General features: G+C 39.5%; 1 protein-coding gene across 1 annotated transcript in view; it reads left to right on the top strand.

Moving 5' to 3' along the window:
• The window catches only part of MRPS28 (mitochondrial ribosomal protein S28), a 104,436-nt gene that overhangs the window by 4,871 nt on the left and 75,893 nt on the right, over positions 1 to 23,672 (top strand). Inside the window, exon 2 of the mRNA XM_027973077.2 lies at positions 8,814 to 8,995. Coding sequence (XP_027828878.1) covers positions 8,814 to 8,995 — 182 coding nt within the window. The remainder of the gene's footprint in view (positions 1 to 8,813; positions 8,996 to 23,672) is intronic.

Below are 23,672 nucleotides of genomic sequence, written 5' to 3'. Positions count from 1 at the left end.
GTTTTAGGATGGTGAGTAACTATTTTAGCTGAGTTATGTAGAATACTGATGTTATAATACACTTTATAGTTTCATTTTAGCAATATATTAGATAGATTTTATGTAAATATTTTTAAATTTTTCATGAATATTTCTTATTGGTATTTTTTATTTCAAAATGTTGGAATATTCCAACCGAATATTTAAATCAGATATTTTGTCTTTTCAGAATACTGAAAAATCCAAAAATAGCTTATTTGAAGGATTGGTTTCAGTTGTCTTATTTTTAATATAAGTCTTCTAAATTCATATACTGGCAGTACTCATACAGCTTTATTTACCCCTTTGTTTTCTCACTAGTTTTATATTGACAACTTAAAAAATCACACCAGTGTTTTAAAAACTAATATGTAAACGAATGATGCAAAACATTTCTGATTTTAACCATAGTATTCCCTGATTTTTACATTATAGAATTCTAGGAGAATTATCTCCAAGTTAGTAATAAAAGCCTTCTGAAATATTTAGTTTCATGGTAGAGTATAACATTTTCAAAGCAGGTTTAGAGGAAATGACCAGTTAATATAATAACAATGAAAGAGTGTATTGAGGTAGATGTAAATCTCTAAGGAAAGTAGGTGTTTATCAATAGCTGTAATATACATATTGATATAAATAGTACTATACATTGCCTAAAAGAAAAGATGAACATGTTCTGTATGTATTCTGCTTCTTGGGTGGTAATATGCTCTGATCATATACAGTCAGACTCCTGTGATTTCAGCATTAGCTTTCACTTATTATGTCTCTTTCCTAACTCTTATTTTTACTTAGACATCTCACTTTCTTCTTTTAATATGTTTGGATTTTCCTTTATTTTGTTTTTACTTTTAAAGGTTTTATTAAGATTTTTCTTGTGATTAATTTTTCTAGTGTGATTATGATGCTTAAGTTTGTTTTTATCTGTTGGCATTAAATAACAGGAAATAAAGAAAGCAATAACATTTGAGTGGAGCCTGGTTTGTAGGGATTTAGGAATAAAATTAAACAGTGATTATCCCATTTGTCTTTTCCCTCTCTTTGTAAAACTTGGGGCACTCTGCTGTTGTCAGCTGGCAAACATGGAATAATAGACCCCCAGTCCAGGAGTCAGCGACTCAAGTCCTCTGGCCTCTGACCAGCTACTCAGGTTGAGGTGGTCAGATCCTCCCAAAGGAGATAAATGCACACTGGAGCAGAGGATGTTTATCCCAGAGAAATGAAAACTTATGTTCATATAAAAACTTACACAGAAGTGGCCATAGGAGCTTTATTTATTTATTATAGCCAAAAACTGGAAACAGCCCAGATGTCCTTCAACTGGTCAATGGTTAAACATAATGTGGTACATCTGTCTTGTGGAATATGACAGTAAAGAGGAACCAGTGATCGAAACATACAGCAGCTTGAATGGCTCTCAAGTGAGTTATGCTTTGTGAAAAAAGCCAATCCCAAAGAGTTACATACTCTGTGATTCTGTTCATATGACATTATTGACATAGTGTAATTACTGAGATGGGGAACAAATATATAGTTGCTAAGAGTTAGGATAGGGCAGAAGGGAGATAAGGAGTGGAAGGACAGCACAAGGGATCGTTGTGGTGACGGAACGTCCTGTGACTTGACTGTGGTGGTGTAGACATGAACCTTCACATATGATAAAAGTGTACAGAACTAAATATACACACAAATGATTATATCTGAAACTGGTGAAATCTGAATACTACTGATGGATTACATCAATGTCACTTTCCTGGTTGTAATATTATACTGTGATTTACAAGATGTTACCATTGGGAGAACTGATAAACATTGCAGGAGCTCTCCATGTATTAGTCCTTGTAATTGCATGTGAATTTACAATGGTCTCAAAATAGAAAATTTAATTTAAAGAGAAGTTTCATTTCACTAGTCTGCCAGATCCAGCACTAGTCAGCTCAGTGAAGTCCATAAGCGTGACCCCATTATCCCACATAATTAATGATTTTTTTGGTTAGAAACAATGCTATTAGGAATACCATGACAATGGACATGAGAATCTGTAAGCTCATGAATGGTGGTTTTGGTAGAAGCTTTGTGGGCAGGGAAGGCAAATCCATATTCAGAATAAACGTCCATTCCAGTGGTAAATATATCACTGTCCTTTCCGTTTCAAATAGTCCAAATGTTACCAGTTTGCCACCAGGTGGCTGGCTGATGCTCCCAGGGAATCATACTGTCTCGGAAGCTTAGTATTGGTTTCTGCCATGGTAGATTGGTCATTTAGCAGTGACTGTGGCCAGATCACTACTCACAGGGTGAGTGGAAGTCAGTATTCCTGAATCTATGTATAAGTTCCATACCACAGAAATTCAGGGGCCTAGCAGCTGGTAAAATTTCTAGTTGGCCAGTGGTCTGGGCCATGTTGAGATACTCTTCCTACCCCCAAGGCAGAAGCAAATCCCTACTGTCGTGGCACGTTTGTTCTTGAACCCACTGAGGAGGTGGGCAAGAGTGTCATGGAGAGAGGTTGACTGACTCCACATGACTAGCTGTCTTGTCCCTTGATTATTAAGATTCTTCTCTGCTGAAGAAGTTATTCACGTGTGACTCTTTTATTTTTTCACTCTGTGCCTGTTTGAGAGAGATCTGTCTTCCTATCTCTTTTGCAGACCTTCTTGTCACATATTTCCCAATCCTGTTTCTGCTAAATCTCTGACCATCCAGCACAATCATTAGTCACTTGACACAAATCATTTTTGGTCCTCACTTTAGGCCATCTGTCTGTGCAGAGAGATAATCACTCAAGTGCCCTGCTCAGAGCCCTCTACTGCTGTCATTTAGGGCTACTCTAGTTCTGCATACGCTACTCATAGAGACCTCAGAATACTTATTGTCCATCTCTGTACTGCAAGCATCACGTCTGCCAGGTTATAAAACTCACGTAGTGGAAGAGCTTGCCTGATGACCTACACCTTTTGCAGAGTCTTATCTTGTTCTGGGCCCCACTCAAAACTGGCAGCTTTTTGGGTTACTTGTTAAAAGAATTGAAGAAACATGTCCATATGAGTATTTGTTGCCTGCAAAAATCAAAGAGACCCATTAAGCACTGAGCTTCTTTGTGGTAAGAAAGGATATCTCGACATAGCCCAGACCTCTGGCCCCCTGGGAATTTCAACCAAGGCCCAGCATTTTTGTGAGATTCATTTCCCACCCTCTGGCATAGAGGTGTCTTACCATGAGTCGAGAGTAGTTGGAGTTTCCTGCTTCCAGGTCAAGTCAGCATGTGTAATGGAGCAGCATACTATCTTGTGGAATGGAGTGGCCTTCAGAGTCTATGTAAACTAGACTGTGGCATAGAGCTAGAGAGTTAATGTAACCTGGAGGTATATCATCTTTACTAACAGGTCTAGAAAAAGAAAGCATTTGTTAGATAATTATTGCATGCCAGGTGCTGAGGGATATTTTAATTGACTCCAGCCATGAAATCACATCTGGAACAACAGCTGCAATTGGAGTTACCCCTTGATTAAGTTTATGACAATAAATTGTCCTTCCGGAAGACCTGTCTGTTTTCTGCAGGGCCTGGTAGGCAAGTTGAATGCGCACGTGGTAGGAGTCACCACCCTGCATCTTCCAGGTCCTTGACAGAGGTGCTGACTGCTGCAGTGCCCTAGGGAGGTAGTATTTTGCCTTTGACTTACTTTGGTAGGTAGTGAAAGTTCTCACTTGGCTGTTCCTACTCTAATAGCCTTCACTCCACAGATCAAGGAACCAGTGTGGAGATCCTGCCAGTGGCTGACTATACATGTTCCAGTTGCGCCTTCTAGGGAGAATAACCATAGAGCACGTTCATGAGACAGATCTGAGCTAAAACTCCATTTATCACGCAATCTCTATAAGCCCTTGTTCTGACTGGCACTGAATTTGTTCTTGAAGAGTTAGTGTCAGTTCAGATTATCTCTGAAAAGTCTGCTAATTTCTCCTCCCTCAGTTCTGGTAAATAGCCACAGACCCCTTTGGGAAAGCTGGAAGGAAGATTGGTGGTCCAGATTTCAGGTTTGGTAACAGCATCCTTCTGCAAGGGGACATGACCGCCTCTTCATTTGAAAAGCTTGTTGTCTGGGAATTGGTTCAAGGATTGGTTGAGGGGCTGTGAGTTTCATATGTGGTGATTCAATTTGTTCTCTAAAATTAGAGTTTTCCCATCTATTTTATTTCTAAGGACACCATAACCAACCAGCCAGTACCAGAAAACTCTACAGGTTGTTAGGCTCTGCAGCATTATGATACCATGCCCATCATGTTGTTGGCTAAGAAGTGCTGACCTGACTCCTGCCACTAAAGGATCTCATTATTTCCCATTGAGTTCAGGGTGTCAGTCTGGCCTACAGAGAGCAGCTACCACACAGCTCTCAGAAATGCTGGTACTCCCTTCTCAAAGGTGTTTCTTTTAGTCTTAGTAAACTACGTATCTTATAGATCCTCCTGGGGCCATAATAAGAGGTGGTGAACAGATCATAAATAATAAATCCATCCTAACATTATATTCTCTTCTAGCCTTTGAGTACTTTTCTCAATGGTATACTAAGGAAGTTCTGGTATTTCAGCTTCATCTAGTGTAGTCTTTCATTGGGTCTAGGTTTCATTAAGTCCGCCAAGCAAGCTATTAAAAGCCTCTCCCAGCCACTTAAGCTAATATATTATATCTGAATCTTTGCCTGTGCATGAGTGCTAAGTTGCTTCGGTTGTGTCCGACTCTTTTCAACCCCTTGAACTGTAGCCTGTCAGGTTCCTCTATCTGTGGGGTTCTCTAGGCAAGAATACTGGAGTGGGTTGCCATGCCCTCCTCCAGGGGATCTTTCCAACCCAGTGATCGAACCTGGGTCTCCTGCATTGCAGGCAGATTCTTTTAACATCTGAGCCACCCAGGAAGGCCCAGTGATGACTGGGTCTATAATGATTTGATTAATTTTTTTTTAAGCTACATTTTAGGGGGTGATGGTCCTACCAGAGGCATATTTTGAGAGCTTTACATGTGGCTATTTATTTATTTAATCCTCATAACAGCCCTGTGAAATAGGCATAATTATTAACCCCCTTGTATATGTGAGTCAACAGTAGCACAGAGAGTCTAAGTGCATTGCCCCAACCACGGAGCAGGTGAGTGGACCATCAGGACTTGAGCCACACAGTCCAACCTCAGAGCCTTGAGGAGCCTGTGCTCCTACTCCGGGCCTTACCAACTGCTCATGCCTTGCCAGACAGCTGTCATTTTGATTCTTTTCTTTCCTGTTGGACTGAGTTACCTATTGCTGCATAGTCAGTCCTCCAGACTTATTTCTCTAGACCATTTGTTTAATTATTATGTTTTTTAGAGAAGAGAAAAAATATATTGTATTTATTTTGCCAGGACAATAAACATCTTATTTTTATTTCTAGGTGTGGTACACGTGGCCTTTCTGTCAAATGTTCTGTGCTGGACAGAAAATTGCCTTCTGTGACTATATCCTTTTAATTATTCCACTTGTTTTCAGCCTGGCTTCTCATTCCAGCTTTCTATAATTCCTGGCATGATGGAGTCCTGTGCCTTTATGGAATTCTTCAGAATAAACTGACTTATTTTCATAGCTTCTTCCTTCTGTGTATTTTTAGCTGCAGTTTCCTTCACTCTCCTTCACTAGTTATCATCCTTCTGCATACTTTGGTCCACTAGAAAGTTGTTTAAATTTCTTGCATACTTTTTGTCTCCATTCTGTTCTCTTTAATATTGGCAGTTTGTAATTTTTTTGTTCATTCTTTTACCATCATTGGGCTTCCCTAGGAGCTCAGCTGATAAAGAATCTGCCTGCAATGCAGGAGACCCTGGTTCAATTCCTGGGTTGAGAAGATCTGCTAGAGACAGGATAGGCTACCCACTCCATTATTCTTGAGCTTCCCTGGGGGCTCAGCAGGTGAAGAATGTGCCTGCAATGCAGGAGACCCGGGTTTCATCCCTGGGTTGGGAAGATCCCCTGGAGAAGAGAACGGCTACCCACTCCAGTATTCTGGCCTGGAGAAGCCTTGGGGTCGCAAAGAGTCAGACACAACTGAGCGACTTTCACTTTCTTTCTTTACCATCACTGAATGGAATTTCAGAGGGAGGGAGAGAAAAATGTTAAGGATCCACTGTGCCATCTTGAACCACTACTTCATTAATTTTACTAAAAGAACTTTGTTATGAGCATAGCATTTATTGGGTAGGTTGAAGAAACTGAAGTTGTTGCAGCACAGTTAGTAGAAGAAAGTAATTTTTAAATTACCTGTCAGAGAAGACACATGTAAAGATGTTTTTCTTGTTAACTAATATAAAGTAAAGTACATATACCATTTCATTATTTTTGTTACTGTTTGTGTTAAAAGAGGGAGCTGGGTAGGATTTGTCTTCCCCTTTCAACAGTTTATTACTTTATAAAACCATTTTAATATTGTAGAATATTTAAGAATTCCTACTCCTAAACTTGATAGGTATCCAACCTTTTCATTAACAAGTAAGAAGACAGATCCAGAGAGGTTAAGTGACAGTCAAGATTTTTAGCTATTTAGTGGCTGAGTTACTCACAGAGCCCAGGTTTCCTGAATATTTGTTATTCTGCTTTACTGTTTGCTTCCTTTTAAGATTTTTAGTCATGTTTCTACTTTCCATCTTTTGAAGCAACCTGTATTTAAAATCACTTTTCAGCCTGTCACATGGCTGTGAGTAGCAGATACGGTATTCATGTGTGAAATGAGGTGCCTGCACTCATTGCTATCTCGTGCTTCCTCTGATTCCAAGCTGTATATTAAATATCTTCATATGCATGATAGTTTTATACATATTAATTTATGCATATGCTTTATAGGCTTCCCAGGTGGCTCAGTGGTAAAGGATCCCCCTGCCATTGCAAGAGACACAGGAGATGAGGGTTCGATCCTTAGGTCGAAAAGATCCCCTGGAGAAGAAAATGGCAACCCACTGCAGTAGTCTTGCCTGGAAAACTCCATGGACGGAGGAGCCTGGTGGGCTACAGTCTTTTGGGTCACAAAGAATTGGACATGGCTTAATGACCACTCATCAATGCACATATGCTTTATATATTAAAAAATTTTAAGTAATACCTCCATCCCCAAAAAATAGATGAAGAAAAAGAAAGAAGTGGGTTGCCATTTCCTTTTCCAGGGGATCTTCCCTACCCAGAGATTGAACCTATGTCTCCTGCAGTGGCGGGCGAATTCTGTACTAATGAGCCTCTGGGAAGCCCAAAGATGAGTGCTGCTGCTAAGTTGCTTCAGTTGTGTCTAACTCTGTATGACCCCATAGATGGCAGCCCACCAGGCTCCCCTGTCCCGGGGGATTCTCCAGGCAAGAACACTGGAGTGGGTTGCCATTTCCTTCTCCAATGCATGAAAGTGGAAAGTGAAAGTGAAGTTGCTCAGTCGTGTCCAACTCTTAGCGACTCCATAGACTGCAGCCTACCAGGCTCCTCCATCCATGGGATTTTCCGGGCAAGAGTACTGGAGTGGGTTGCCATTGCCTTCTCCGCCAAAGATGAGTAGAAGGCACACAAATCTGTACTCATGGATTTCTGAAAAAGCATGTGTTTGAAAAAAAAGTTTTTGTAAGTTAAAATAAAAAGAAATAATCACCCTGTATTATATATGCAACCCTACTTCAAATAAATTCAGTATGTAAAACAACTTCTAGAAATGAGTAACACAAAACAGTTAAAGCTATCTTTCCTTTAAAATTTTATTTTAGGAAAAGAAAATTACAGCGTTAAAATGTTAAAATTAAAGTCAGGTCATTTAAAAATATTATGTAACAAGAACTGCTAATTCAGACTACTAATTATATGACCCATAATCATTTTTATCTTAATATTTATTTAAATTTGTATTAAAACTATAGTCACTTTCATTAACCTGTATTCAAAGGTATTTTTTTTTTTTGCAGATAGTCATATAGGAATGAGGACTTCCCTGCTGGCTCAGATAGTAAAGAACACCTGCAATGAGGGAGACCTGGGTTCGATCCCAGGGTTGGGAAGATCTCCTGGCGGAGAGCATGACAACCCACTCCAGTATTCTTGCCTGGAGAATTGCATGGACAGAGGAGTCTGGGGGGCTACAGTCCATGGGGTCACAAAGAGTCAGACACGACTGGGTGACTAAGCGCAGCATATAGGAATGAAGCCGGTTACCTTCTTGGATACCCTCCGTGCATACTCACCTCCTCACCCCCTCCTCACCCCAGGCCTGAGGCTTTGTCTAAGGACGCTTCTTACCTGCTCACCTTCCAGATTGCACCTGGGGCCACCACATCTCCACCCAAGCACAGATGCCTGCTTTTCTCTGGCTCTTCAAGGAGGAAAAGAATGAGGAGGAAGCTGAAGAGTGTACCTGACTTTTTAAAGCAAGATTTTATTTCAGTGTTTTTATTATTGCTGCAAAACAAATATACAGCAAATTGACTTTTAAAAACTTCCCCTGTAAGCTATTAATCTGTATGTATATGTGTTAGTTGCTCAGTTGTGTCCGACTCTTTGCAACCGCTCCAGGCTCCTCTGTCCATGAGATTTCCCAGAATACTGGAGTGGGTTGCCATTCCCTTCTCCAGGGGATCTTCCCAACCCAGTGATCGAACCCTGGTCTCCTGCAATGCAGGCAGATTCTTTACCGTCCGAGTAACCAGAGAAGCCAAGAGGTTGTGGCTGCGTGGGCACGGGAGCTGTTACTGTGCTTACCATATTATACCTTTGCATTGAATTACATATGTATCAATGTCTCTTCATATTTAGGGCTCTCCGAAAAATGTGGAATCCTTCGCGTCTATGCTGAGACATTCTCCTCTCACACAGATGGGACCTGCAAAGGATAAAATAGTCATTGGGCGAATCTTTCATATCGTGGAGAACGATCTTTATATAGATTTTGGCGGCAAGTTTCATTGTGTGTGTAAAAGACCGGAAGTGGATGGAGAGTAAGTAGAATCATTTCCAGATGCTTTAAGAGTGTGCATAAAAGTTGAGATATCTCAAAAGTATTGTTGGACTTTAAGTGGTGATTTTTTGAAAAGATAGAAAATAGGATTATTTCTCTTCATCATGCTAGTTAGTCCACGTAGGCCAAGTTCACATCATGTGATATTAGTCAAGTTAGGCTAAATTCATGTCTTCTCAAAGCGGAGATCAGTTTTGGGGAAGATTTGAATGTCCATCCTGATAATAAACCGTTCCGCATCATAAAATTAAAACCATCTTTGGAGTAATACATGCTGTTCAACCCATTGTATGTGTAACTTTTGGGCCTCTTCTTTTTCACAGTCTCCATCTGCCTTTCAAAAGAAACCTCTGATTTCTCTTTCATTATGTTCTTTTCTCTTATTGTACCAAATCCTGATTCTTTTTCATATTTTTTTCTTCCTGTTTTGCATCTGCTCTCTGGATTACCATTTTTCCTATTATTTGAACAGAATTCATTCTGTTTGTAGTCTTTGTAGATAAAGATAATTGTGAATATAAATATGCCTTATGAAAACCACTAAGGTGGGAGACCTGGGAATAGAATATAAAGAGGGAACAGAGATGCAGAACTAAAACTCTGAGATTGGAAAATGATAGTCATCAAGATGGAAATGAATTTTTTCCATAAATTTTTAATATATACAAATATAAAGAAACATGTATATCACTGGCATTTGCCAGTTTATAATAAATTTGGCTGAGAAGGTAAAATATTCATAATTCAGCAGACTTATATAAAATGCATCTTCTTGTAAAGCTAATACCTGCTGATCTGGCTTCACATTAGGTCAACTTGTAAGAATAAGGATAGCCAGTTCATCTGGGTGGCATCCATGGTGGCATGATGTAAAGCTTATCAGTTGCAGGGAGGAGAAGAAAGGATTTCTTTACATGAAATAATACTTCATTTGCAAATTACTGATATATTTTCTATTAATGAAAAATGATCTGCTGTTGCGCTTGCTAACAGTACCCAAGAGTTTAGAATCCTTTCGGTTTGGCAGGCACTGTTATAAGGGCTCATAAATAAGACAGATTAGCTCTCTGCTTCCATGAATTTGGGGGAACTTACTCTCTTGGGAGAATGGAGGATAGATAATAAACTAGTGCACAAACCAGTTTTAAAAATTGGTAATTAAATGAGTAAGAAGAGGTAATATGATGACAAGATGTTCAGTGAGTAGAAGATAACAGTAATCAGAGAAGACCTTTGACCCTTGCTTCTATTGCTAAATGTTTAAAATGCCACCAGAATGCTTCTTTTTTAAAAAAAGTGATAACTGATAAGGATCCCAAATTGTTTTGGTTAACTGAATATTCTAATTAGCTAAATTACAGCCTTTTAATAAGTTCTATAGCTTTTTTTGTTTTAATATTCATTTCTAATTGTTGTTTAAAAGAACAAGTTTTCCGTTTTTGTCCCAAGGAGCATGTTGTTGTTCAGTTGCCAAGTCATGTCCTACTCTTTGCGACCCCATGGACTGCAGCATGCCAGGCTTCCCTGACCCTCACCATCTCCCAGAGTTTGCCCAGGTTCATATCCACTGAATCGGATAGAGTTATGCAAAAAGGCTTCAGAGATTGCTCTGGGAGAAAAGAGGGCAGTTAGGTCCTATTTCAGAGCAGCTCTGCTTTCACTGCTTTTATACTACAGTTCTGGTAATGTCTCGTTTAAGGTGTTGTGGGGAGTGGTGGTGAGTATTTCTATCATACAAAAAAAGTTCGAAAAACACTTTTAAAAGAAAAATTAAGTCTAGAAAGACATTGCATTAATAGTAATATTTAGAATATAAAGTATAGTATTTAGGCATGAAAAATAGTGTGATCTACTTTGAGTGAGTTGCAAAGTAGACATATTATAATTACATTCAGAGATTTTGGCAGTGTGGTTGGGACCTAACTCTTACAGTACCAGCCTCAAGAGTTTTAATCATTTTGTTTTTTAAACATCAATTTATGACTTGGAATCAGAAGTCAGATTATAGCAAATCAAAATGACCCTGGCATTAACTTTTTTGGCAGTTATCATTGAATTAACTGACTTGTTAAGTTTAATCAAGATTTTCTTCTATAAAACCCATTAACCCATAACAGCACTTCAGTTCAGTTCAGTTCAGTCGCTCAGTCATGTCCGACTCTTTGCGAACCCATGAACTGCAGCATGCCAGGCCTCCCTGTCCATCACCAACTGCCGGAGTCTACCCTAACCCATGTCCATTGAGTCGGTGATGCCATCCAACCGTCTCATCCTCTGTCATCCCCTTCTCCTCCTGCCCTCAATCTTTCCCAGCATCGGGGTCTTTTCACATGAGTCAGCTCTTCACATCAGGTGGCCGAAGTATTGAGGTTTCAGCTTCAACATCAGTCCTTCCAATGAACACCCAGGACTGATCTGCTTTAGGATGGTATCAGCACTTAGAATTAGACAATTAGAAACTAATAGTTCTGTACCATAACTGGGCATTTTTGCTTCTTTCAGTTGAGGTATGTATTTAGCAAAAGCTAGTTGTGTTTGTTCCCAAACCCATTTATATTATTGCTTAATAATTTATTTGATTATTACATAAATTAATAAAATAGGAGTTTCAAAAGGGTCTTTGTTCTTATGAAAGCTAATTTTAATGTTTTAGAAAAGCACCATAAAGCAAGCTTTTAAAAATAAAATTGCTATTGAATTAGTTTAAGTAAACTGTAAAGATGGGGATGAGGGCAGCAGTTCTTTCTGTCCCTGTGTTAGTTTAAAGTGACTGACTCTGGCAATCCCTGACTTTGCAGTATAGATATTGTTTATTTAAGGAGATCAGTGCAGAGCTCCAGTGAGTGGACCTCTCCTCAGTAAGAAGGCCTGGCCGCCTCTCAGAATATTTGCATTAATTGCTAAGTTAATGTCTCTACAGTTTATGTGTATACTTGTTTTATGGAGTCCTCCTCACTTTGACCTGCTTTTCCATGAACCAATCTATGAGTCAGGGGACTTCTGCTGTGACTTAAAAATATAAAACACTTTTCTCTTTAAACATTTATCTGTTATTAATACAGCACACAATTTCACAAAATTTGTCCTAGTGTGGATTAAGATCATTTCATTTCTGTATCTGATAATCATGACAGCCAGGCTTTTTAAAACATATGTTGGCACCTTATGTACATTGTCTGATTTGTTCTACACAAGAAGCATAGGCAATAGAAGATATTATCCCCATTTCCCAAATGAAAGTAAGTCTCTGAGCATAAACAAGGTGCTGCAGTCACACAGGTGTAATTAACAAGGCAGAGATTAAAGCCTAGGTTTGTGTGTATCCATCACTCAAGAATGTTCTTTCACTTTGCTGTGCTGCTCTCTAAATCCTACAGCATGTAGCTATTAGTACTAAAGTGTAATAGAAACTTCCTTAAAATAGTCTGACATATGAACTAGCTTTATACCAGGGACCTTAAAAGCAGTATGGTAGTGAATCACTATAGAGGTCTGTTAAAGACTGGTAGGTAGTCAGTTCTAATATCCTGGGTTATGGTGTCCACGGTACAGTGTGTTTGGGTAGTATTACCACCAATAATGTAATGGCCAGCAGGTCCAGGCTTTGTTTTGGAATGGTTGTGAATCATGATTGTGGTGACTCCTGTAGTCACAGAAACTAGTTAATGTCACAGAAACTAGTTAATGTCTGACAATGAAAAGTAGCTTAGAGTCAGCATGCCTCTTGTTATTTGGGAGTGACATATTTCAAAAAGTTTATTTTGCAAAGGGTAGAAAGTTGACTGTTTGTGTATAACACAATTTTTAATTGATTCATTTTATAAAATGTATCATTTGTTTTCTTGAACCTTATTAGACCTAAAGTTGTTTGACTTGTTTGTCTTTGTTTTGATGACCCACGGTCATAATTATGAACATTAATTTCTGTATTGTATCACAACTTAAGTATATAGGCTTATTGTTAGCCAGCCAGGTAACCGTCCAGTTTCGTAGTTTTTGTGTTTCACCTTTGGGTGTCATGTTTCTTTTCCTATTTGTATTTGTGTCTGCATTTCTAGCTTTCTTAGACTTCCTGATTTTCTTCTAATATTCTGATGCCTGGGAAATCAGTCATCAAAACTGTGCTTAGAATAAGATAACTAGAGTTTGAGTAAGGACCTCAGAGCCTCTTAAGTAAGAAAAGTGTATGTACTTGAATATGCGAACGTCAGCGTGTGTCTTGACCACTCCTAAGCTCCCCTGCTTAATTCTCACTGAGTTCTGTGGAGACTTGATGTCACCAGATAACTAACTTCCTGATCAGTGACCTGTAACCAGGTCAGGGTCTTGCCGCTATGTTGACTACGTGTTCACTGAAGCCCTTGATAGAGATGGTCACATATCAGAAAATTGTTTGTTGCAGTAAAGGTACTGAGTGTCCTGGACAGGAGCAGTTGTCGTGGTTGAGACTTTCACCTCTAGTGGGAACAGGAGTGAAAATAGGATGGGATTATTGGATCTCAACTACTACTTGAGGTGGTGCCAGTTCTTACAGTGAGTGAAGCTAAAGTCACTCAGTCAGGTTTGACTCTGCGATGCCACGGACTATACAGGCCATGGAATTCTCCAGTCCAGAATACTGGAGTGGGTAGCCTTTCCCTCCTCTAGGGGATCTTCCCAACCCAAGGATCGAACCCAGGTCTCCCTTATTGCAGGCAGATTCTTTACCAGTTGAGCCACAAGAGAAGCCCTTGTGCAAAGTATTGCTTTATGGCATTGATTAATTTGGTTGGCTTGGAATGTACCCATAAAACATTTTATTAATCTCAAGGACTAAGTTGCTGATTGTATTAACCTTATTTTTAAGCAAATAGGCCATAGCATAATTTTTCACTGAGTCAGCAAACATTTAATGAGCAGCTATTGTGCACCACTTCTTGTTTTATGTTAGCAATGTACAGATGAAAGACAGTCCCAGTGTTCAAGGAGTTTGTGATTCAGCTGGGGGGTAGAGATGTAAACCAATGCAGATAGTAGCGTGTCAAGTTTTGTTCACTGTACCCTACCGGCCTGGAGAAGAGGGGATCCATGATGGAGTCAGCTTGTGGCAGAGACAGTTTCCCAGAGGAACTAGCAGTTGAACTGAGTTGTAGAGGAGGGATAGGAGACACGAAGTGCAGGAAATGAGAGGGAGCTGTACTTGCCAGAGTTTTCAGTGAGAGAGAACTCAAGTGGCTTAGTTGGCTTACGTTTAGGAGAAGTGAGTTGGGAGAGTAGGGACATGGGCAGGAGCCAGGTCCTCAAGGAGTTTATGTATCATTTTCAGACATTGAGGCTTTACTCTGAAAGTGGTAAAGATATTAAAATATCCTGATAGGTAATAGGGACCTCACTGTGTTTCAGTGAGATCATTCTGGCTGTGATGTGGAGTATGTATTAGAAGAATGAAACCAGAGTTAGAGAGGCCAGTAAGGAAGCTTCTGGGAAGAAATAACAAAAATGTGAATTAAGTCTGCTGCTGCTGCTGCTGCTGCTGCTAAGTCGCTTCAGTCATGTCCAACTCTGTGCGACCCCATGGACGGCAGCCCACCAGGCTCCCCCATTCCTGGGATTCTCCAGGCAAGAACACTGGAGTGGGTTGCCATTTCCTTCTCCAATGCATGGAAGTGAAAAGTGAAAGTGAAGTTGCTCAGTCATGTCCAACTCTTAGCGACCCCATGGACTGCAGCCTATCAGGCTCCTCTGTCCATGGGATTTTCCAGGCGAGAGTACTGGAGTAGGGTGCCATTGCCTTCTCCTAGGAATTAAGTCTAGGGGTCAGGAAAGGAGATTTTTACTAGTAATTTAGGAGATAGAAGAAACAGGTGTTGATGACTAATTGTGGCTTGCAATTCAGAGGGCAAAGCTTCTGATGGTGTTTGATTTTAGACACGAATGAATAGGTAAATAGAAAATTGAGTTGTATTGGGGAGGTGGAGAATGGAAATTTATTATGTTGATACTTTGCCTGCTTCAAAAAAATTTTTTTAATGTCCAGATTTAGATTAGTTTGATTCTCCCTTTCCCACTCAATGGTTATAATACTATAGATTAGTATCAGTTAAAGAACATTCCTCTTTTTTACTGAAATATCAATCTTTATGGCTGAACCATGCTTACATTTTTAGTTAAAGAGCCTTATTCTCTAAGTGTTTTTATTTCATTAATTTATATTTTGATTTTTTTGTGAGAATTGTATACCTTTCTGTCAAATCCTAAAATTCAATTTTATGAGTAAAGTCCATTGATTTATTCATGTTTCATGAAGATTGCATCTCTTAAAGCATTATTTCTACACTCACTTCTCTCTTACAACACATAAGATTGACAGCTCTGAAAATCAAAAGGTTTCAAAACAAGCATGATTGGCAGTTCTAAGGTAACTAGCACATGCACTGAATATTATTTGTACTTTTGTTTGACACTGAGGTGGAATAAACAAGTTAATTTTCCAGTCTTTGTTTCTATTTCAGGTTGTGTGATGTATAGGGTCACATAAAGAGTGGAATGGATACTGAATGTTTCAAAAACTAAAGTTTTCAAGGTATATTGGTAGGGGGAAAGAGAAAATAAGAATTTAAATTAAGTAGCTTTTTTTTATTCCAGAGGACTTGGGTCACAGTTTAAAAGTAGGCTTGTTTTTAAATAGAGTGGTTATTGAAAATCATTCTATTAGGTTTTCTCAACAGAGCTCCGATTATTTTTTAGGAAATGGTTAAGAATATATGTTGAAGAAGGCAATGGCACCCTACTCCAGTACTCTTGCCTGGAAAATCCCATGGATGGAGGAGCCTGGTGGGTTGCAGTCCATGGGGTTGCTACAAGTCGGACAGGACTGAGCAACTTCACTTTCACTTTTCACTTTCATGCATTGGAGAAGGAAACGGCAACCCATTCCAGTGTTCTTGCCAGGAGAATCCCAGGGATAGGGGAGCCTGTTGGGCTGCCGTCTATGGGGTCGCGCAGAGTCGGACACGACTGAAGCGACTTAGCAGCAGCAGCAGCAGCAAGAATATATGTAAATTATAAAATAGCTTAGGAATGATCTGAGTTCATGAAACACATGTAATGCTGACTCTGAATAACATTAGACAAAAAAAAAGGGGACGGGGCTCATAGATGCACAGAATGGATTGGTGGTTGTCAGAGGTTGCAGGGTGGGTAAAATGGTGAAAGTGGTCAAAAGGTACAAATTTCCAGTTATAAAATAAATAAGTCATGGAGATAAAATGCACCACATGGTTACTACAGTTAATAATACTGTGTTGCATATTTGAAAGTTGTTTAGAGAGTAGATCCTAAAAGTTCTCATCACAAAAAGTTACATTTGTTACTGTTTATGGTGATGGATGTTAACTAGACTTGTGGAGACCTTTTCACAATATACAGAAATAGTGAATCATTACATTGTACCCCTGAAACTAATATTATAGCAAATGTCAATTATACCACAATAAAAAATTTTTTTAATGAATAACATTATAGTTTCCCACCCACCTTCCCTCAGGTATATGGTATAGCAGTGTTCTTTTATTTTGATTTTTTTTTCTATTGGATTCTATTTTGATTGATGTACAAAATTCATTTACTTTTTGTGGCTTATTCACATACGTGCAGCTGTATCAACCCAGAGACTGTAAATTTAAATGTCTCGTAAGTTTGCCTTATATACTTTCTCAGGACTGTAAAGGTTAAAAGTGTATCTGGAAACTCCTATGGTGGCTACTTGTTAAGGAATGCAAGCAATTAAGTGTTCCCACAAAAGCTTTGAAGTTAATATCCTATTATGACAACAAGGAGAAAAAGTCAAGGCTGCACTTGTACAATTGCTTCAGGCTGTAGTTCTATTGACTTAAAAGTAGATTTTAGAAAAATTAAATTATCGTAATAGAAATTGTGAATCCTGTTTTAGTTTGTAGAATTTCATATTAATTTAAATTGCCACTTGATTACATCTAGAGACTTTCAGGAACCCAGAATTTCAACATGTCCTTTGTCATTTGTGGTTAATAATACAAGCAATAATAACTAACATTTGTTGAACACTCTGTGCCAGGCACTTTGCTGAGAGATTTGCATGTATTTTTTTAAACATCTTTTTATTAAGTAGATACTAAAATAGATACTGTTAGAATCCTTATTAAAAAGCACTGAAGAAATAAAGGCTTACAGAGATTTAAAGTAACTTACCCAAGGACAGCGGGGCAGGTAGTAAATAAGTAGAGAGGAAAGACTATTAGCTCTAAGTCCATATTGTTAACCTCTACTTTATACGTACTCATCAAATGCACTTCCGGGGTGTGCTGTGTATGTACGACTTGCTAATTTTCTCAGCAGATGTTGAGTATCTTAATTACAGTGTGCTGAATGCCAACTAAGGTCCGTCTAGTCAAGGCTATGGTTTTTCCAGTGGTCATGTATGGATGTGAGAGTTGGACTGTGAAGAAAGCTGAGCGCCAAAGAATTGATGCTTTTGAACTGTGGTGTTGGAGAAGACTCTTTGAGAATCCCTTGGACTGCAAGGAGATCCAACCAATCCATTCTAAAGGAGATCAGCCCTGGGGTTTCTTTGGAAGGACTGATGCTAAAGCTGAAACTCCAGTACTTTGGCCACCTCATGCGAAGAGTTGACTCATTTCTGATGCTGGGAGGGATTGGGGGCAGGAGGAGAAGGGGACGACCGAGGATGAGATGGCTGGATGGCATCACGGACTCGATGGACGTGAGTCTGAGTGAACTCCAGGAGTTGGTGATGGACAGGGAGGCTTGGCATGCTGCGATTCATGGGGTTGCAAAGAGTCAGACACGACTGAGCGACTGAACTGTACTGAACTGAATGCAGTTTAGAAGAATTGTATGATGTCTTTAAGAGGAAAGATGCATATAGCCCAGTAACACAGGAATATATGAATGAATGCCTAAATGAATGATGTGATTAGGCATAGACGTGTTCAAAGTAGAACTGGACAAGTAAGAGTTGAAGTAGTTTTATGAAAAAAAGAAGGGGGCTCCTCACGGAGATGAAACTTTGGCTTGAATCTGAAGGGTAGGGGAAGGGGCATTGGAAGATGGATAATGAGAGGACAGTGGTGGAGGAGATGGCATGAGCAATGGCACAGAATTGAGAAAAGCCTGTCTTTTCCATCTGTGTAACATATTACTCAAAAACTTAATGGATTAAGGCAATAAACATTTATTATCACATGCAATTGCTGTGAGTCAGGAATTTATGAGTATCTTTGCTAGACTGTCCTGTCTCAAGGTTATTATGAGCTTCATTTAAGATATTGGCCAGGCTGCAGTCATCTGAAGGCTTAACTAGGGCTGGAGATTTTGTTTCCAAAGTGGCTGCCTCAGATGCCTGGCAAGTTAGTGCTGGCTGTGGGCAGGAGGCCTTAGGGCTTACCACATGGACTTCTCCAGGGCTCCTTGAGTGTCCTCACCGCATAACAGTTAGCTCTCCCCTGAGTGAATAAGAGAGACCTTGGAAGTGGTTGTGATGTCCTTTATGACCTAGTCAGACATTGTCACTTCTGCCATATTGTCTTCATTAGAAGTAAGTCAGTAAGCCCAGCCCACATTCAGTGGCTGAGGAGTTAGTCCCCACCTTTTAGAGGGAGGTATGAACATAACGTGTGTACATATTTAAAATCATCATAGGTCAAGAGCCCATGGCTTGGATGAAATTTTAAGGAGTAATGAAATATTTGGGCTTCCCAGATGGCTCAGTGGTAAAGAATCCACCTATTAAGCAGGAGACATGGGTTCAGTCCCTCCATCAGGAAGATCACCTAGAGAAGGAAATGGCAACCCACTCCAGTATTCTTGCCTGGGAAATCTCATGGACAGAGGAGCCTGGTGGGCATTAGTCCATGGGGTCACAAATAGTTGCACACAACTTAGTGACTAAAATACAACAATTAAATATTTGCTTTACTAGACAGGCAAGGATCCTTACAGAAAACTGAATTTCAAGATGAAAGTTTGTGATGGTGGAGATACAAAGGAGCTGAATTTGGGGACTGGTGGTTTTGGATGATACACTGGTAGTGATATGGGAGTGGATGGGCAAGGCCAGTTCTGAGACTATCATAGATATCTAGATGGGCTGACTACTGGTTGGACTAGAGTAAGAAAAAATGGGAAAGGAAAGTTATGAGGAACTGTTCACAGAAATTGACTGATAGGTTTTGGTGACTGGTACCAGCACAGATGACTAGAAAGATGGAGGTCACAGCAAAAGGGAAGTTGGATAGAGTTGCTGTTCCTAGGGCAGGGCATGGAGCTTGGTTTTAGACATGTGGTTATTCTGTAGATGTTTTCCATTTGCAGCTGAGTTTATGAGAAATTAAGATATAGAAAAACAGTAGACCTGAAATTAGCAACTTCATCAGTTCAGTCGGTCAGTCGTGTCTCACTCTTTGCAACCCCATAGACTGCGGCATGCCAGGCTTCCCTGTCCATCACCAACTCCCAGAACTTGCTCAAACTCAAGTCCATCAGGTTGGTGATGCTATCTAACCATCTCATCCTCTGCTATCCACTTCTCCTTTTGCCTTCAATCTTTCCCAACATCAGGGTCTTTTCCAATGTGTCAGTTCTTTGCATCAGGCAGCTAAAGTATTGGAGCTTCAGTTTTAGCATCAGTCCTTCCAATGAATATTCAGGACTGATTTCCTTTAGAATTGACTGGTTGGATCTCCTTGCAGTCCAAGGGACTCTCAGGAGTCTTCTCCAACACCACAGTTTGAAAGCATCATTTCTTTGGTGCTCAGCTTTCTTTATAGTCCAACTCTCACCTCCATACATGACTACTGGAAATACCATAGCTTTGACTATACGGACCTTTGTTGGCAAAGTAATGTCTCTGCTTTTCATACTGGGCTCTAAGTTTCTATATCTTCTGTATCAGCAAAAAAAACAAATAACAAAAAACAAAGGCAACAGCATCAGTGCAGCTTTGTGTTTGTGCCGCATTAAGCAAGAGTGATTTTTTTCCCCCCAAAGAAATCTTGCAGTGTTCCGGTTCAGGCATCCTGTTAGAGCTCAATAGCTTTGTTTCTAAAAGTGAAATAAATGCAAAGATAAAACTAGCAGATGGGATCCTTTCAGAGGATAACAACCTTGCCAGGTGTATTCGGCATAGGATCATATTGTAGGACTCTAAGCAGAGTTCTGAAAATGCTTTCATTTATTTCTGGTAGAATCCTTGTTACTTTACCTTTTTCACTCTTAGTCCTCTTGTTCCTCTCTTCCACCTCCTTAGCAGATCACTTTATCTCCTTCGTTATTGAAATTAAGTTCATACATTAGTTTAATTTATATGAAATTGCTACTTTTTAGAGTAAAAAAATAGTTGAATATCTGAAATATCATATTAATTCAACTTAGTATTCCCTGGCTTTCCTATTCTCTACTTTAAATTTTCTCTGATATTATCTTTTCTAGAAAATTTCATAAAATTTGAAACATTTTACCCTTCAAACTATTCTCTTCCTCCCTGTCTCCCAGATTGCCCTTATTTTCTACGTTTCATTTCTTCCTCAGTTCAGCCCTCCTGACTCTGCCCTCACCAAGTGCTAACTAAAAGCTCCCTCTTAAATGCATCAGTGACCTTCTAGTCCTCTGCCCAGTTATTTTTGCTGAAGCTGTAGTATTCAGTACTGTCTGTTGACCATTTTCATTTCTGAAATTGTCATATGCCTCCTTTTTCTTGGTTCTCCTCCTTTCCTTGTTCTTTTTTTTTTTTTTTTACATTCCTCTAAAACTGCTTTCTAAAATTTTAGAGAATAAAAATGATAGGAAGGAGATACTCTGGTTTTTGGAATGTATAGGGAAGTTGATAGCAGGGCAAGTGTCAGGAAGAACATGAGTGTGGAGGGCAAAAGGCCTCTGGTTCTAATCCTCCGACAATCAGTATGTACAGTAAAAGCTCTTTTAGCCCAGAGTTTTAAGCCAACTTTTTCATTCTCCGCTTTCACTTTTATCAGGAGGCTCTTTAGTTCTTCACTTTCTGCCATAAGGGTGGAGAGGTGTCATCTGCATATCTGAGGTTATTGATCTTTCTCCTGGCAATCTTGATTCCAGCTTGTGCTTCATCTAGTTTAGCATTTCGCATGATGTACTCTGCATAGCAGTTAGATAAGCACGGTGACAATACTCTTTTCCCATTTGGAACCAGTCTGTTAGTCCGTGTCCAGTTCTAACTGTTGCTTCTTGTCCTGCATACAGATTTCTCAGGAAGCAGGTAAGGTGGTCTGGTGTTCCCGTCTCTTGAAGAATTTTCCACAGTTTGTTGTGATCCACACAGTCAAAGGCTTTGGCATAGTCAATAAAGCAGAAGTAGATATATTTTTGGAACTCTCTTGCTTTTTCCATGATCCAGAGGATGTTGGCAATTTGATCTCTGGTTGCTCTGCCTTTTCTAAAACCAGCTTAAACATCTGGAAGTTCACTGTTCACGTACTGTTGAAACTTGACTTGGAGAATTTTTAGCATTATTTTGCTAGCATGTGAGGTGAGTGCAATTGTGTGGTAGTTTGAACACTTTTTTGTGTTGCCTTTCTTTGGGAAATTCCCATCACCTCCACTAGCTTTGTTCGTAATGATGTTTCCTAAGGCCCACTTGACTTCGCATTCCAGGATGTCTGGCTCTAGGTGAGTGATCACACCATCGTGGTTATCTGAGTCATGAAGATCTTTTTTGTACAGTTCTGTGTATTCTTGCCACCTCTTCTTAATATTTTTCTGCTCCTATTAGGTCCATAGCATTTCTATGCTTTATTGTGCTCATCTTTGCATGAAATGTTCCCTTGGTGTCTTGAATTTTCTTGAAGAGATCTCTAGTCTTTCCCATTCTGTTGTTTTCCTCTATTTCTTTGCATTGATCACTGAGGAAGGCTTTCTTATCTCTCCCTGCTATTCTTTGGAACTCTGCATTCAAATGGGTATATCTTCCCTTTTCTCCTTTGCCTTTTGCTTTTCTTCTTTTCTCAGCTACTTGTAAGGGCTTCTCAGACAACCATTTTGCCTTTTTGTGTTTCTTTTTCTTGGAGATGGTCTTGATCCCTGCATCCTGTACAATGTCATGAACCTCCATCCATTGTTTTTTTTTTTTTTTTTTTTTAAATTTTTACTTTATTTTACTTTACAATACTGTATTGGTTTTGCCATACATTGACATGAATCCACCACGGGTGTACATGCGTTCCCAAACATGAACCCCCCTCCCACCTCCCTCCCCATAACATTTCTCTGGGTCATCACCGTGCACCAGCCCCAAGCATGCTGTATCCTGCGTCAGACATAGACTGGCGATTCGATTCTTACATGATAGTATACATGTTACAATGCCATTCTCCCAAATCATCCCACCCTCTCCCTCTCCCTCTGAGTCCAAAAATCCGTTATACACATCTATGTCTTTTTTGCTGTCTTGCATACAGGGTCGTCATTGCCATCTTTCTAAATTCATATATATGTGTTAGTATACTGTATTGGTGTTTTTCTTTCTGGCTTACTTCACTTTGTATAATCGGCTCCAGTTTCATCCATCTCATCAGAACTGATTCAAATGTATTCTTTTTAATGGCTGAGTAATACTCCATTGTGTATATGTACCACAGCTTTCTTATCCATTCATCTGCTTTTGGACATCTAGGTTGTTTCCATGTCCTGGCTATTATAAACAGTGCTGCGATGAACATTGGGGTACATGTGTCTCTTTCAATTCTGGTTTCCTCGGTGTGTATGCCCAGCGGTGGGATTGCTGGGTCATAAGGCAGTTCTATTTGCAATTTTTAAGGACTCTCCACACTGTTCTCCATAGTGGCTGTACTAGTTTGCATTCCCACCAACAGTGTAGGAAGTTCCCTTTTCTCCACACCCTCTCCAGCATTTATTGCTTGCAGATTTTTGGATCGCAGCCATTCTGACTGGTGTGAAGTGGTACCTCATTGTGGTTTTGATTTGCATTTCTCTAATAATGAGTGATGTTGAGCATCTTTTCATGTGTTTGTTAGCCATCCGTATGTCTTCTTTGGAGAAATGTCTATTTAGTTCTTTGGCCCATTTTTTGATTGGGTCGTTTATTTTTCTGGAATTGAGCTGCATAAGTTGCTTGTATATTTTTGAGATTAGTTGTTTGTCAGTTGCTTCATTTGCTATTATTTTCTCCCATTCAGAAGGCTGTCTTTTCACCTTGCTTATATTTTCCTTTGTTGTGCAGAAGCTTTTAATTTTAACTAGATCCCATTTGTTTATTTTTGCTTTTATTTCCAGTATTCTGGGAGGTGGATCATAGAGGATCCTGCTGTGATTTATGTCTGAGAGTGTTTTGCCTATATTCTCCTCTAGGAGTTTTATAGTTTCTGGTCTTACATTTAGATCTTTAATCCATTTTGAGTTTATTTTTGTGTATGGTGTTAGAAAGTGATCTAGTTTCATTCTTTTACAAGTGGTTGACCAGTTTTCCCAGCACCACTTGTTAAAGAGATTGTCTCTACTCCATTGTATATTCTTGCCTCCTTTGTCAAAGATAAGGTGTCCATATGTGTGTGGATTTATCTCTGGGCTTTCTATTTTGTTCCATTGATCTATATGTCTGTCTTTGTGCCAGTACCATACTGTCTTGATGACTG

Source organism: Ovis aries, chromosome 9, assembly GCF_016772045.2.
Source record: "Ovis aries strain OAR_USU_Benz2616 breed Rambouillet chromosome 9, ARS-UI_Ramb_v3.0, whole genome shotgun sequence".
NCBI classification, from domain to species: Eukaryota; Metazoa; Chordata; class Mammalia; order Artiodactyla; family Bovidae; genus Ovis; species Ovis aries.
The sequence above is the reverse complement of the archived record's forward strand: the minus strand, read 5'-3'. Positions and strand labels throughout refer to the sequence as shown.